Source organism: Patagioenas fasciata, chromosome 19, assembly GCF_037038585.1.
Source record: "Patagioenas fasciata isolate bPatFas1 chromosome 19, bPatFas1.hap1, whole genome shotgun sequence".
Classification (NCBI taxonomy): Eukaryota; Metazoa; Chordata; class Aves; order Columbiformes; family Columbidae; genus Patagioenas; species Patagioenas fasciata.
The window spans coordinates 7,584,718-7,598,096 of NC_092538.1; the positions used below are offsets into that span (position 1 = coordinate 7,584,718).

At 48.2% G+C, this 13,379-nt stretch overlaps 1 protein-coding gene across 3 annotated transcripts; it reads right to left on the reverse strand.

The window, feature by feature from the left end:
- Nucleotides 1–231: 231 nt before the first annotated feature.
- UNC45B (unc-45 myosin chaperone B) lies at nt 232–11,524 on the reverse strand. 3 transcript variants are annotated; one of them, XM_065853299.2, is made up of 21 exons: nt 11,411–11,524; nt 11,232–11,305; nt 10,925–11,093; nt 10,422–10,458; nt 9,923–10,098; nt 9,278–9,367; nt 8,630–8,797; nt 7,920–8,088; nt 7,470–7,640; nt 6,476–6,647; nt 5,866–6,166; nt 5,374–5,468; nt 4,562–4,703; nt 3,976–4,116; nt 3,688–3,815; nt 3,192–3,258; nt 2,731–2,844; nt 2,533–2,648; nt 2,072–2,189; nt 1,796–1,951; nt 232–865 (listed from the first exon to the last, which is right to left on the reverse strand). In XM_065853299.2, the coding sequence occupies exons 3-21, from the start codon at nt 11,084–11,086 to the stop codon at nt 599–601; spliced, it is 2,790 nt and encodes a 929-aa protein (XP_065709371.1). In that variant the 5' UTR covers nt 11,087–11,093; nt 11,232–11,305; nt 11,411–11,524; the 3' UTR covers nt 232–598. The 3 variants fall into 3 exon arrangements, with proteins under 3 accessions (XP_065709371.1, XP_071672973.1, XP_065709370.1); XM_071816872.1 differs by lacking the exon at nt 11,232–11,305 and having other exon boundaries at nt 11,411–11,488; XM_065853298.2 differs by lacking the exon at nt 11,411–11,524 and having other exon boundaries at nt 11,232–11,404.
- Nucleotides 11,525–13,379: the final 1,855 nt, after the last annotated feature.

A 13,379-nucleotide genomic window follows, 5' to 3' on the forward strand; every position in this document is an offset into this window, starting at 1 on the left:
CCTCCATTTGCTTAAAAAAAGCAGAACAGGAAGTCCACATGGAACAAAGTAGTGAATTTATTAAGAGTTCACCTGCCATCCGCACACTTTAGCACATCACTTAAGGTTGTTTAAAAAAATACCATAAATGACCAGAAAAAAAAAAGCACACAGCGAAAACCCAACTTATTTTCTGTCTACAGGATAGGAGGCATTTAACCCTCCCCGTTCCACCATTGCTAGAAATACCTGAAGTACCAAGGAGCTGTAGATTGTCGCAGAACAAATCTCAGCTCAGTTGAGTTTCCTTCCAGCAGCCCTGGCACATTTCCATCACAACCACCCCCTTTACAGCTGGGCCTTGAAGCTTTCATCATCAGCTGAATGAGGGCACAGAAAAGGATTTACACCATCTGGGAATTAATCAGATGGACGCTTCCCAAATTCCCCAGACAAATCGCACCCCTTTTGCTCCTACAGTTTCTGATCCTCCACATTTGCTCACAAACTATCCCACGCCTTGACAACGGCACTAGATTCTCCTCATGGCTCTCACTTATCCACATTTCTCAGTAGCTTTTTCCCCCCTCACTCAGCCTTTTTTAGTACTTTCATTTCCTCATGCCTGAGAGAGAGGTTTGATCAGCCCATAATCCATGCACCTTGTGAGGCAATCACGTGCTACATTGATGATGTGCTGCTTCTTGGGGTCATCTTCTTGCTTGCCAACGTACGTCAGAATCTCCAGGAGCTCCGTCTCCACCAGCTTCTTGGCCAGCTCTTTGTCAGAGCTGATCAAGTTGAAAGCGATGACCAGCCCCCGGTGCTGTATTTCCATGTTCTCATGCAAGCAGAGCCTCTGCAGGATCTCAAGCCACTGGGTGGTCTTCAAGGGAGAGAGAGAGAGAGATCATCAGTATTGATCTGAATAATACCTCAACCAAGAAAAGTTTGACAAGGTATTTCTCAGCAGAAGGAATTGCAGACTCACCTCTTCAATACTCATGTCAGGTAAGGTTATTTGATTTTTTTAACTAAGGAAACCTGACTCCAAATTTTTGAAGCCAATTTTTCTTAACACTAAAGTCAGAAGTTTTCATAGCACTAGCACGACATGGAACATGTTTCATGTTCAGGCTGCTGCATAATCTCTGTGCAAAGAATCCAATCAGAGTATTGACACGGCTGAGATGACCAGAAGCAGACCATCCCCTCCCCACACTGATTTTCCTGAGCCCCTCCTTTGCATTGATTAATCATTTTTATTCTAATAAGCCCCAGTGTCCAATGTCAGTGTGTTTGCAACACAGTGTCCATGAGCTCTCTTCACAGATAGACCTCACACAGCTGAATGACTTCTCAGCACCTACAGATCTGTTCAGGGAATGGAGAAGTTTGGGGATTTGTAAAGCTCCGTAGGTTATCTAGCAAGCTCTTCTCATTTCTGAGTGAAACAGGGTTTGGATTTCAGATTATTTATCAAAAGCTTTAAGGGCCTAGAGAATAATATTCTACATTCCCAACCTTGCCTGACAGTTGGCATCCTGACCTTAGCTTGAGGAATAGCTATATGAAAATGTTCCAGCTCTGAGATGAAGTCTAGTTTAAGGCAGGTGGGTTTACTTTGTGCAGGGATGAACAAGAACCATGCACACCCAGGTCTCAGCTTCACCACTGAGTTCCCCACTATCAAACTGGTGGACTACACCTTCCTTTTTAGAGGCATTTTAATGACCAAGCCAGGTCCCTTCAAGGCTATGTCTACACTGCCAACTGGTTTATGGTTTTAAACCATTTATCAGGTTTATGATCTTACCACTTCAGTCATCTTTGAGCAGAGCTTCTTTTGTGCTGCTGTGAGCATGGCCAGGGCTCCTGCCGCTGCAACCTGGACCTTCTCATCATCCTCACCACACAGTAACACCACCAACTTCAGCCGGTCATTGCCATCAGCCACAAACCGCTCTTGAACCTAAAAAACCCCCAAAAAACCAAACCATGATATCCAGAGATAACACATTTAGGAATGCCTCATCACATGGGCTCATAAACTAAGTGCATGCGCTCAAGCCCGAGATGTCCCATGAGTTACCTCCTTGTTGATTGCCAGGTTGCACATGCACTCTGTGGCTGCCTGTCGAAGTTGGTCGTGATTCTCAAACATGTAGTTTTCAATATCTGGCAGGGCCCTCTCTTTGACTATCTTCATCCTGTGTGAAACACAGTCAAACAAAATACATCATGAGACAAGCAATAACCAACTTATAAAATATTAACTGTAAATAGGGAAGACCTTGAAACAAATCAGTGTCCACAGCACTGGGCTCATGACATGTGGTTTATTCTGTATTTAATGCAGATTAGGTTCATGTCTTTCCTCTTTCTAGAGGAAAAGATGCCACTCTCCTCTTCCCAGCTATCTTATTAATCTTTTAGTTCTACCAAAGGTAGCTCAAACTGACCAGTCTTCATAGTCCTAACAAGAAAAGCATTGAACTGAAATTCACATTCACTTCTGGGGAAGAAAGAAGGTCAAAAAGCAGTTAAACTCACCTAAGTTTATCACTTCTTCCTGCAAAGTTAGTGAGACCTAACAGAGCCTCGTAATTCTGGAGACCATCTCTCTCAGTGTTCAGCAGGCTGACAAGCGGCCTCACCACTTCATACACCTAAAAAGAGACATGCCATTGCTTTTTCAGCTCTCAGCAACTTTCATTTGTTAAAGGAATTATCAAGTATCTTTAAGCTTACCCTCTCCCCTGGGAATGCCATGTCTGGATTGGAGATAGCAGCAATTTTTGCCAGAGCATGAGAAGCCTTTATCTTGCCAACATCTGTGCCTTCCACAGCCAGAGGTATCAGGGCCTAGTGACACACAGCAAAGCATTCAATGCCCCTTGAGAAGATTTAAAGGATGGCATAAATATACTAAAATAGGTTACAAATATCCTAAAGATGTGTCTGTTGAACAAATGGGTCTGTAGCCCACAGAGATATTTTTCTTTTGTTCTCAAATAGGCATCACACCACAGCTCGTAGATCACACACAGTTGTTTCAAGATTGTTTCTTTGGAGACTTGCAGAGACAGGACTGGGGTGTCAGTCTGGACCCCAGGGGCTACCAAAATGTCTCATACTTTCCTGCCACATTGCAGGCTCCCAACAGACATCAACTGCACATCAGATTGGGCTGCAAACACAAAAGGAATCACCTTTCCACCACCCTGAGCGACAATGGTCCCACGGTCCTTGGGGTCTTCACACAAGGCAAGAAACACCCTGCAGAAACACAGCATCGCTTAGAGGAACAGCCCCACGGGAAGGCAACCACCCACATCTCTCATGGAATTGGGCTGAGGCTTTGCAGGGGTGCCAGATCCATTGGGTAAATTCCAGATGTTTAATGCAGTGGCCACAGCACTTTGGGAGGAAGCAATAAACAGCACGGTAAAAAGTTTCCAGGAACTCTGTTCCAAATGAAACCCGTGCAGAGGAATAGATCAAAATGCATCCTAGCAAGCCAGCTTCAAGGTCAGAATGTGGATTTTTACGATACTGCTTAAGTAAAGCTTTGCTTTTAAATCTTTTATCCACCTCCCTTTCATCCCTTCCCCATATGCACCACCCCACAAAGCAAGGAGCCAGCCCAGGTCCCCATCTCAGTGGCACACTGAGTACTCCCAGCTCCCATGACAGCAATGGAGGCACCTGGCAATGAGCTCCTTGCTCTGGTCCGTCAGGATGGCACTGTCCGCCTTCACCATGCAGGCCAAGGCAGAGACAACACCAGCTTTCAGCAACCGCTTCACCCGCTTCACCACAAAATCCTTCTTGTCCTGAGGAGGGACATTGGAAAGGGATTAGGCCCTGAATAGCTGCCATCCTGCCAACTAAAGTCAAGCCTGGTGAGAGAGCAAAGCAACTTCAGCCTCAGAGACAGAGACCTGAGCTCTGTGACACTGGATGTACCAAAGAAAATCTTCAGATCCAACCTACCTTTGGATGCTCCTCCGGTACGTGCTGCTTGGAGAATTTTGCCAGTTGCACCAGCTCCGGGACCAGCTCCTTGGTGTCGTAACTGTTGGTACAGTTCACCAGCGCAGAAGCCACGGAATACAAGATAGTCTTGTCGCTTGTCTGCACAGAAGAATACAGGATTATGTGAGGGTGAGGAGATCACAGCAGGAAAACAGGTCCCTTTGGACTGCCATCATGGTGGTTTGCACTAGCTGAAGTGTTCTTAGGTTTATCCCAAGCTATATAGCCCATGACAAGGAAAAACAGAAGCTTTTATGGCCAAACATGCTGTTTGACATTATCAGGTGCTGTCAACACCTTGATGCTTCTGGTTTTCATGCAGTTGCTGACAGTAAAGATCAGTCTTCCTCAGCCCGGGGAGAAGAGCAGGATGATAACAATCTCGAGGTGCCCCCCATAAAACAGGCAAAACTGCAGTTTTACTAAACTAGAGGTGAGAAGTTGGGGTCACAGCTCCTCCTGCTTGGGGGGACAGCGTTGGGCTAGAGAGCTGGGAGAACTTGGTGCTACCAGAGGAACGAGGAAACAGGGTAAGGAGACAGACCTTGGCCAATTCAAACATCGCTTGCAGGGCTGGCTCATCTTCCACAAAGTCATCTTTCACATCTGCATCGAGGGTTAGGTACGCCAGCCCTTCCACAGCCCATTTCCTGGTGCGGGCATCAATGCTGATGTTGCACAACCATCTGGAAGAGAGAAAAACATCTGTTTTTATCTCAGGATCCAAGGACTAATTCATCTGGGAGAAGGAGGAAAACACATATTGAGACCATTTCAGGCCCAAACATGTCCCGAGGTTCTGCTTGCACCTCCTAAAGACTGTGGGTGCTTCTCCTGAAACATGATCTTCTACCCATGACCCAGCTTGAGGGATCTAAATGCTGCAAGGAAAGACAGAGCAGCACAGCTACCCAGCGCTGCTTTGCTTTCACCATCATGTGAAACACGGGATGCCTGGTTATTGGGTGCCAGCAGCAATGATCACCCATTCAGTCACTTCCCACCTCCTTGGCTTGTCCACCTGATAAATTCACCTTCAGAAGATACTTGTGCGTATTCTAGATGACATTGACTAGGCTGTACCATTCTGACAAAAAGGGAGGGACCATGTCTGGTGTCTCACATGGGAAGTGAGTGAGGGGAAAAGGCTTGTGTGGGTATAGGCAGGAGGAACACATGGTTGCTCGAGGCACAGAAGAACTCCAGGTCCTAGTGCAATGGGCCCTGGGGGCACTATCAACTTCCAGGCTGCTAACGTAAATGAAGGCAACACGTGGGCAGGATCTCTGGGGGAAGGAGCATATTGTATTTTGGAAAACATGGAACAACAGAAGGAAAAAAAATAAAGTCACCCACTTTCGGCACTGCTTGGCTAGCTTCTCAGTGGACCCCTCCGCAAACTGCCGCAGTGCATAATCTGTACCTCCTGCTGAGCCCAGCTTGCAGAGACCCTGAGGGGGATGAAGAGGATACACCAGTGAGAAAGACTGATTAACTCCGTTATCACAGCCTAATCCCATATCTAAAGTTTGAGGTCAGGTCTAACAAAGAGGAAGCATCCTGATACCCCATAGATCATTCATCTTATAGCACAGCAAAGTGAAGTTTTGTGCTCTTATTGGGTGTCTTTAATGGAGGATTAACCAGTTTTGCCTTCCAGGTTCCCAATAATCCACGTGTTCTCCCAGTCTGCCACCTCACCCTTCCTTGCAGGGGGAAGCACCATAAACCATTCCCCAGATGAGGTGAGGGAACCCAACATGTTCTCAGGACCTGTCCCCTCTCGCAGGTCCAGGGTTTAAGCTGGTGAGTATTGCAGGTGTTAGAGGCAGGGGCTGCCGTCCTTACCACCAGCGCTCGGATTTTGATCTTCTCATTCTTGGTCTTCTTATAGATCTCCTTCAGGAGCGTCACCCCATTGGAGATGATGAAGGTGGCCCGGCTCAGCTTGGTGGAGGCGTGGATGAGAGCTTCCACAGCCACCAGCTGGTCAATCTCCCTCTCAGACCCACACAGGGCAACCATCATCTCCATGACTCCCTTCATGCTGAGCAACTTGTTGCCCAAGTCAAAGGGCCCTTGCAGAACTCCAGACACCATCTGGATGGCATGGAGCGTCTTATCCATGTCCTGGGGGTCAACTTTGCTCCTGCAAGGGATATACAGAGTCAGCACATGGAGCAGCAGTTGCTCATGGTTCACATTAATCGCTTGAGCAGGGATCGTCCCCCCTCAGATCAGGAGCTGAAATATATAGATATGTGGGACACAGTTGAGCCAAAATTCATGTAAATTCACATGATCCAGCAGGTAGGAGTTACCATGTGAGGATCTGAGGACCCCAGCTGAAGGATCCAGCAGCAAATCATTATCTCCCAGGGCCTCAATTTGGCAATCTAACTGGATTTGAAGTGCCTCATCTCATCCTTAAGACCTCCCAGGGCCAGCCCTGACTCACTTGATGTACTCCTCGCAGATCACCCGGTAGTTGTCACGCTCCGGGTCGCAGCGTAGGTCATCGTACAGTTTATTGAGGAGGATGGAGGCCGTCAGCTGGGTGTTCTCTGTCAGCGGCAGGCAGTCAGGCATCTCTGGAATCTGCCCTACCACTTTCAGTATCTTTTTTAAGCCTGGAAACAATGGAGAGATACTGCTGTTAGAGGAGAGAGGCTGTACAAAGCTCAAGATACTATTTGCTGGTTTCTTGCAGTGAAATAACCAGATTGGGCAGTTTTCAATTACTTTGCAGCTGAACCACAAAAGCCTTAAACAAAGAAGGCACTCGGATATTTACTGAGGAGGAGCTTCTGCTGTCGAGATGACAGGTTTGTGACATCAGGCTTTTAAACAGCTCTCAGAGCTGAATAAACAGAGCTGTGGATTTTGTCCCTGGCTGGATGAGTTATTTTTGTCAGGAGGCATGAAACCTACTGACCCCCAAGGGTGGAAGGTTTGACTGAGTCAGTGACCTTCAAGTGATTCTGGTTGTCTTAACCCTCCTTTTGCTAAAGTGTTATTAAATAAACTTCCACCAAAACGTAACACATGTGCATTGGAATTAATATAAAAACGCACCCCACAAAAATTCCTCATCAACTTTCAGTTTTTATAAGCAACCAGTTTAAGGATCCAGCAAGCTCCTCTTATCCTGTTTAAGCTAGACAATTTATCCAAGTCAAATCCTCCTTACTATAGCAAATACATTGGAATAAACTGACCATAAAAGTTGTCAGTCCTTTACAAACCAAAAAGTTCTTGCTCTCAGAGTTTTTTTTTTCCTCTTAACCTTAGACTTAGCAGTAAACAATTTTAACTTTGCTCCAGGATTACATACACCAAAAAAAGCCAGAGGGGGTTCACTTGTTAGAGAGGATCAATTCTACAGTTATTCAGGCAAGAATACACAGTTCCACATCTCTCAAACCAGAACAGGGATGAGGGGAAGGACTCACCATTGTCAATGACAAAGGTGGTCCTGCTGTTGTCATGGTCTTTCAGGTCCTTTCTCGGTATATTCTTGTTGAGGAGGTTGAGAGCTCGGTCTCGTCCCTGCCCAGATACGTTCTTACTGACCAGCATATCCAGCAAACGCATCGTGATCATCTTCAAGTCTTTTTTACTGTCTACACAGAAGCAAGGCAGCAGCAGCCAGTTACAAGAAATTACCTTGGAAAGCTGGTGAACCCAGTGAAAACCATTCCAAGCCATCACATGGCTGGAACTTGGGTATTCAAATTAACACCACAAGGATAAGAGCTGTGTGCAGGTTGTGATTCTGGGCAGCTGGAGGGTAAAGCCCCCCCTTGGAAGGAATAAGGGGACATCCCAGGAGCAGAGCCCTCCCTGCTCACTCCACGTCTCCTCCAGCAAGACTGAAGCACCACCAGGTTTTTCGCCCTTACCCAGCACCACGGCCTCCTCCTTCCCGTGCTGTTCCTCCTTCCCCTGGCCCAGCAAGCAGTCGGTGATGGTCTGCAGCAGGTTGCAGACAGCCAGTGAGATTTCTTCATTGTCTACCGACATCCACATGCAAATATTGTCAATGCCCAGGTAGTGGAGGATGGCGGTGGCCTGGTCCCAGAAAGGAGAGAGCAGAGCGGTCGTCAGCCAAGGGCACAAGCGTTTCCCTCTTATGTGCTTCAGAAAGGTCAGGTTGAACTTGTGCAAAGAAAGGATTTGCCTGGGTGAATCCCAAGTCAGTTTTGCTTTTCATTCTTATATTCATTGATAAAACTCCTAAAATGTAGAATTGCCAGTGATGCAGACTGTTTCCGATGAGGACATTTTGATGAGCGCAGCTGGATTTGGAAGAGATTGTTAACACAGAACCTGTTTGGTGCAAAAAGCCATTGTATTGTAGTTCCCTCCAGTCCTTTGCACCATCACAGTGATATGCACATGCATTTTGCATATGTCCATCTACTGTTTCCAACCACAAGACACAGACAGGGCTGCTTATGAGCTGGTTTAGACTGTATAAAAACTGTCTTGGTGTTGAGTAAGATATTATAAGGAAGATATTTTTTTCCCACTGCTCACAAACTATCGCAACTTTCCACTCACCCTGGTTCAAGGCAATAGCAGTGAAGGTCCCGAGCACCCCATTACCTACCCGAGCCTTATGTCCTGTGCACATCCCTGAAAGTGTCCGCACGGCTGCCAGGATCAGCTCAGGATTTTTGGTTTCTATCAGCTGCAGCAGCAAACTGACCCCGTTGTTCTGGAAAATCCTCTCTGCACCAGCTTCTTCCCGCCCCAGGACGATGAGGTTGTTGGCAGCCTGGGTGGGAGACAGAAAAATCAGGGCTCAGCAGCACATCCCTGCCAGCAGCCCCCAAAACACCCCCATGCAGCTCTGGGGTGTCCCGGGGGGAGCTGTGGGGTGACCATCTCCTGATGGGTGCAGTGGAGCAGCTGTGACTCCACCTGGGAGGTTCTCCAGGTGCAGCTGGGGGTTGGTTTTGCTCTGCTCTAGAAAAGCGGGTCCCTGCTTGGAAGGAAACATGGGGAAGGTGGTAGATGGGCACAAGAAGACATCTACTCTGACCCCACCCCTTTGGTATTTTGGGAGGTTGCTCCAGCTTCCCACAGCACAAGGGTGATGCCTTTTTGGGGCATTTCTCCACTCGGTTGTCTCTCTCTCCCCAGCTCCTCACCTCATCCTCCATCCGGGAGAGGTGGGGAAAGGAAGAGATTTCTGCTCCTTGGGGCAGCCTCTGATGTTAACCAGCAATTTTGTCAAGTCCAGGAGAGTTCTCACCTTTTCTCGCTTTTCTTTCTCACTGTTCTCATCCAGCAGGATTTCAAACATCTTCTGCACCCTCGAGTCCGTGGAGAACTGAATGCGCAGCTGTGCCAACAGAGAGTGTGTGGGGCGTCAGAGGGAGAAAAATGGAGGAGCAGTTTTCCTTTATCACTTCAAGGACATAATACACCCTCAAACCAGAGGCAATCAAAGGTGAATAACAAAACAGGCATTGCTTCTCAATGATCAGCATCAATTACCCACCTCAGACTTGCAGGCAAGGGCAGAGCCAAGCCTAAGCCATCAGCTGAGACCTCATGGTATGTAAAGTTGCAGGAACTTCCTCACAGCACCCCCGCAAAGGTAACTAAGACAATGTGGCAATGGCCAGACTCAGTCCACAGCTGGTCCAGTTCCTTGCAAGGACCTTACAAAGACATTCAGGACCAGGCCAGCCTCAGGAGTGAGCTGCCACACTTTCCAGTTTAACCATTCAATCAGATTTACATGCAACAAGTGTGAACTTCCAGTTAACGGAGCCTATTTATCCCCTTACATTGCTACAAGTTTCCAATATAACCAACAATTCATCAGCACGACCCAGAGCAAAGAGCTCCCACTCCTGCTCCGTGGACCTGGGACGGCTCCACCAGCATTTACCTTCTCCTGGATGTTGGCCCCCAGTCGCCTCAGGGTCTCCTGGAAGTTTTTGTTGCGGGGTTCGATGGTGGCACATTTCTGAGCATCTTTGAATGCTTGGTCCAATTTCCCCAATTTTTCCAGAGCTTGGCTGCGCCGGTACAAGGCTTTGATATCCGAAGCGTTGATGTCAATAGCTGGGAAAAATCCAAAACACCAGGCATCGGTTTGCTTCTCAAAAATCCTCTGTGTGAACTATGATTTGCTTTACAGTGACTACAGCTCCTTGAGACATAGTTGTTAATATTGTGAGTGAATTGGTACCTGGTCAGCATCAATTGCACTGATGCACCAGATTGGTGCATCTTCTTTTGTACTTTATTCATTAATTCCCTTGCGGCCTCAGCACTTAGTGGATGTTGTGGAATAAGACCAAAGTGCCCCAAAAGCAAATGCAAGAGCAGGCTGGGGCAAATATACCCAACACCACAGTTCTTTCCTCAAACAGCCCCTTCCTTACCTCTAGATGCATCTGAGGCCGCCTTGGCGTATTCCTCCTGTTAAACCAGAGGGGAGGAGTGATTTGTTAGCTTGGGAATAGCAGGGCACGTCCCATTGCTGATGCACACTGAGACCTCTCTGTTCCCACTCACTAACAGAACAGTCCAGTGAAACCAGAAGGAAAGACGGGGCTGAGGTACCTTTCAACCAGTGATGGGGGCAGAGGAGAAGGTCTGTGATGGGGGTGAGGCAGCAACAGGCTGCCAAAAGCTTTTGTTTCAAAGCAGTTAAATGAAACCACCTCTGACCCAAACGGATGTGCTCAGCCACACCAGGACTGAAGCAGAGAGGGAGATTTACAGCTCCAGGACAAGCCCAGAACAAATAATTTCAGACCATTTTGCAAAGACCATATTTGATAAATAGACAAATCCCACTGTCCACAGCTGGTGAGCACCCTTGGCTGCCTCCCTGCTGTTCTCCCCTCAATCAATGTCTGGGCAAACCAGGAGGATTTCTCACCTTTTTGAGGTAACACGCTGCCCTGTTCCGGTACAGCACTGCCTGCAGCGCCTTGTCCTTGTTGAGCTTTATGGCTTGAGTGTAGCTTTGAACGGCTTTCTCATAGTTGTTGGCCTGAAAATATTTATTGCCCTCCTCTTTCAGCTGGATGGGATCCTCCATCTGGAGACTTTTAAGGAAAAAAGTATCAATTTGTGTCCCATTTTCAGCTGCCTGTGTCACCAGGGTCATCTGCCTACTCCCCCAAGCTGAGCTTCATCACGAGACTAACATAAAATTAACACGCACATTAATAAATGCAGCTTACCAGGCTGAAGAATTTGGAGAATGAAGACCTAAATTGCTGTGGCTTCTCAGAAGATTTTCCCACAGCTGTAGATCCTTAAGAGTCAATTAATAAATGAAAGAAAAACAATGAAAACCAAAGAATTAAAGAAGTTTGCCAGCAGCACGGAGGGTCTGTGTGGCTCAGGAAGAAAAGCTTACCTCCCACTCCAAGTTTGGGCAGGACCTGGCAGCTCCTGCTGCCTGTCAGCGTCACCTGTCACCGCAGCCTGTCCCCTCCTTGTGCCCCCATGTGCTATATAGTGGCTGGGGAGGGCGGTGAGCCAGGGTCTCCACAGGCAGCCCAGCTCGGGGGGACCTGCATACAAGGGGCAGCGCCTCTCTGCAGTGAGACGGGACCCTCTCCCACCCACCGGAGCAAATCCCAGCCTCCCTCTGCCCACGGAACTGCACAGCCTGTGGGGAGTGGGAACAGGGAAGTTTCATATCAGAAAAGCCCATGGCTGGGACAGCTGACCCCCGTCACAGTGCTCAGACCCTTTTCCCTTTCTATTTTGGGAAACATGAGACAGCTGAGCCTCAGGGACAAGTGGCCCCACGCCAGCAGCTGCAGAAGCACCCAGCACCTTCCAGAACACCCTGGGACAAAAAGACAACTCAGACCCAGCCTCCTGCTCCTTGAAGGGCTTTTGGGAGCCCACCCCACTGAAAATCCCACCCATGTCAGCCCTGCCACCTCCCCTAATGCTGGAGCATACCGACCCACTGCTGTGATGAGTGTCTCAGGTCTCAGAATGACACTGGTAGGCAGAGCAGCACTGAGCGACAAAAGAGCTGAGCTTTTCAAGTCCTCTTGTTTCCCAGGGGTCAGAGTCAGGAATTCTGCTTTGTGACTTATCTCTCTCAAAACACAGGCCTTGCCTTCCTGAGTCTACCCACAGGCAGCCCAGCCAAAAATTAAATGGGGGAACTGGCAACAGGGATGGGGAAATGATCTAGGGGAGAAGGGGCTGATCGGTATCAGTTCAATTATCCTGATCAGGCTTATGCCGCAGAGCTGAGCTATAGCAGACAATGCACTTCCACATTGAGACACTGCCAAGAGAAAGTCAGTCTTCTTTAATACCAATGATCTGTGTTGTGGCTTGTTGAGCTTATGCAGCAAGAATTGGCATAAGACTGCCCTCCTATTTATTTTGCCAGCACTGACAGTGCTACCTGCTGCTGGTATCCAGGCAGAAGGTGATTACAAAGCAATTTGGAAGTCCCTTCACAGCATATGACCTGCAGAGCAGTTGTAGGAAGCTCAAACACCTTCAGCTGTCCAGAGACAGGTCCAAGGCACAAGAACCACATCTGTGAAGGGTGTAAGAGGCCATTTCTGCCTTGGATAGACTCAGTACAGTGGCTTTTCTAGGACTCACATGGACTAACATGCCAGACACCCCTTCCAACATTGCTTTAGGTATAGGGGAAGGGTCAGCTTTTTCCATTTCAGTGCTCATGGTGTATATAGTACAGCCTTTCTCAAGTCATCCAGAATAAAGGCTTTATCTTCACAAACAGAATCACTGCAGGTACTTCAAGTAAACTAAGTTACAAAATAAAATTGTGTTTGATGACGCTCGTGTTCAAGACAGAGCTAAGAGCAACCTGAGATCCCCTTGGTCTGTGTTTTTGGGGCTGGGTACTGGTGATCACACTGTCCCGACAGGGAAGAAGACTGGCTGCCCGGGATGGGGGTACCTGGTCCAGGGAGCTACCTTACCCCTGTGCCTCCCTGCAGCTGGAGCAGCTGCGTTGATGTGCCCTGCGACAGACCTTGCATTGGAGAGGCTGGCAGGGCAGGCAGGCTCAGCAGCAAGTGCAGGGGGCCCTCTTGAGGCATCAGTTGAGAAAGGAGGAAAAAATATGTAGAAAAGACCACACAACAGCCACCAATACTTTTTCTGGGGAAATTCAAGTCCCGGTAGGGGAACAGCGCCTGGGCTTCCCCTGCAGCAAGCCCCTTTTGGGTACAGAGCTCTCCCTACCTACAGGGCAGCAACCCCCCCAAAAAATCTTGATTTTCCACCCCATAACCTCAACAAGCATTGGCTGATGAGTCTGGACAACCCCAGCCCTGGGATCCCACCTCACCTCATGGCTCCAAGCCACCTTCTAGTCCAGG

Coding starts and splice junctions, on each gene's coding strand:
- UNC45B (XM_065853299.2), bottom strand. CDS start 11,086: ATGGAGGATCCCATCCAGCTGAAAGAGGAGGGCAATAAATATTTTCAG. Junction 7,641..7,919: donor GGAGGAGGCCGTGGTGCTGG/GTAAGGGCGAAA, acceptor GCTTCTGTGTAG/ACAGTAAAAAAGACTTGAAG. Junction 6,648..7,469: donor CACCTTTGTCATTGACAATG/GTGAGTCCTTCC, acceptor CATTGTTTCCAG/GCTTAAAAAAGATACTGAAA.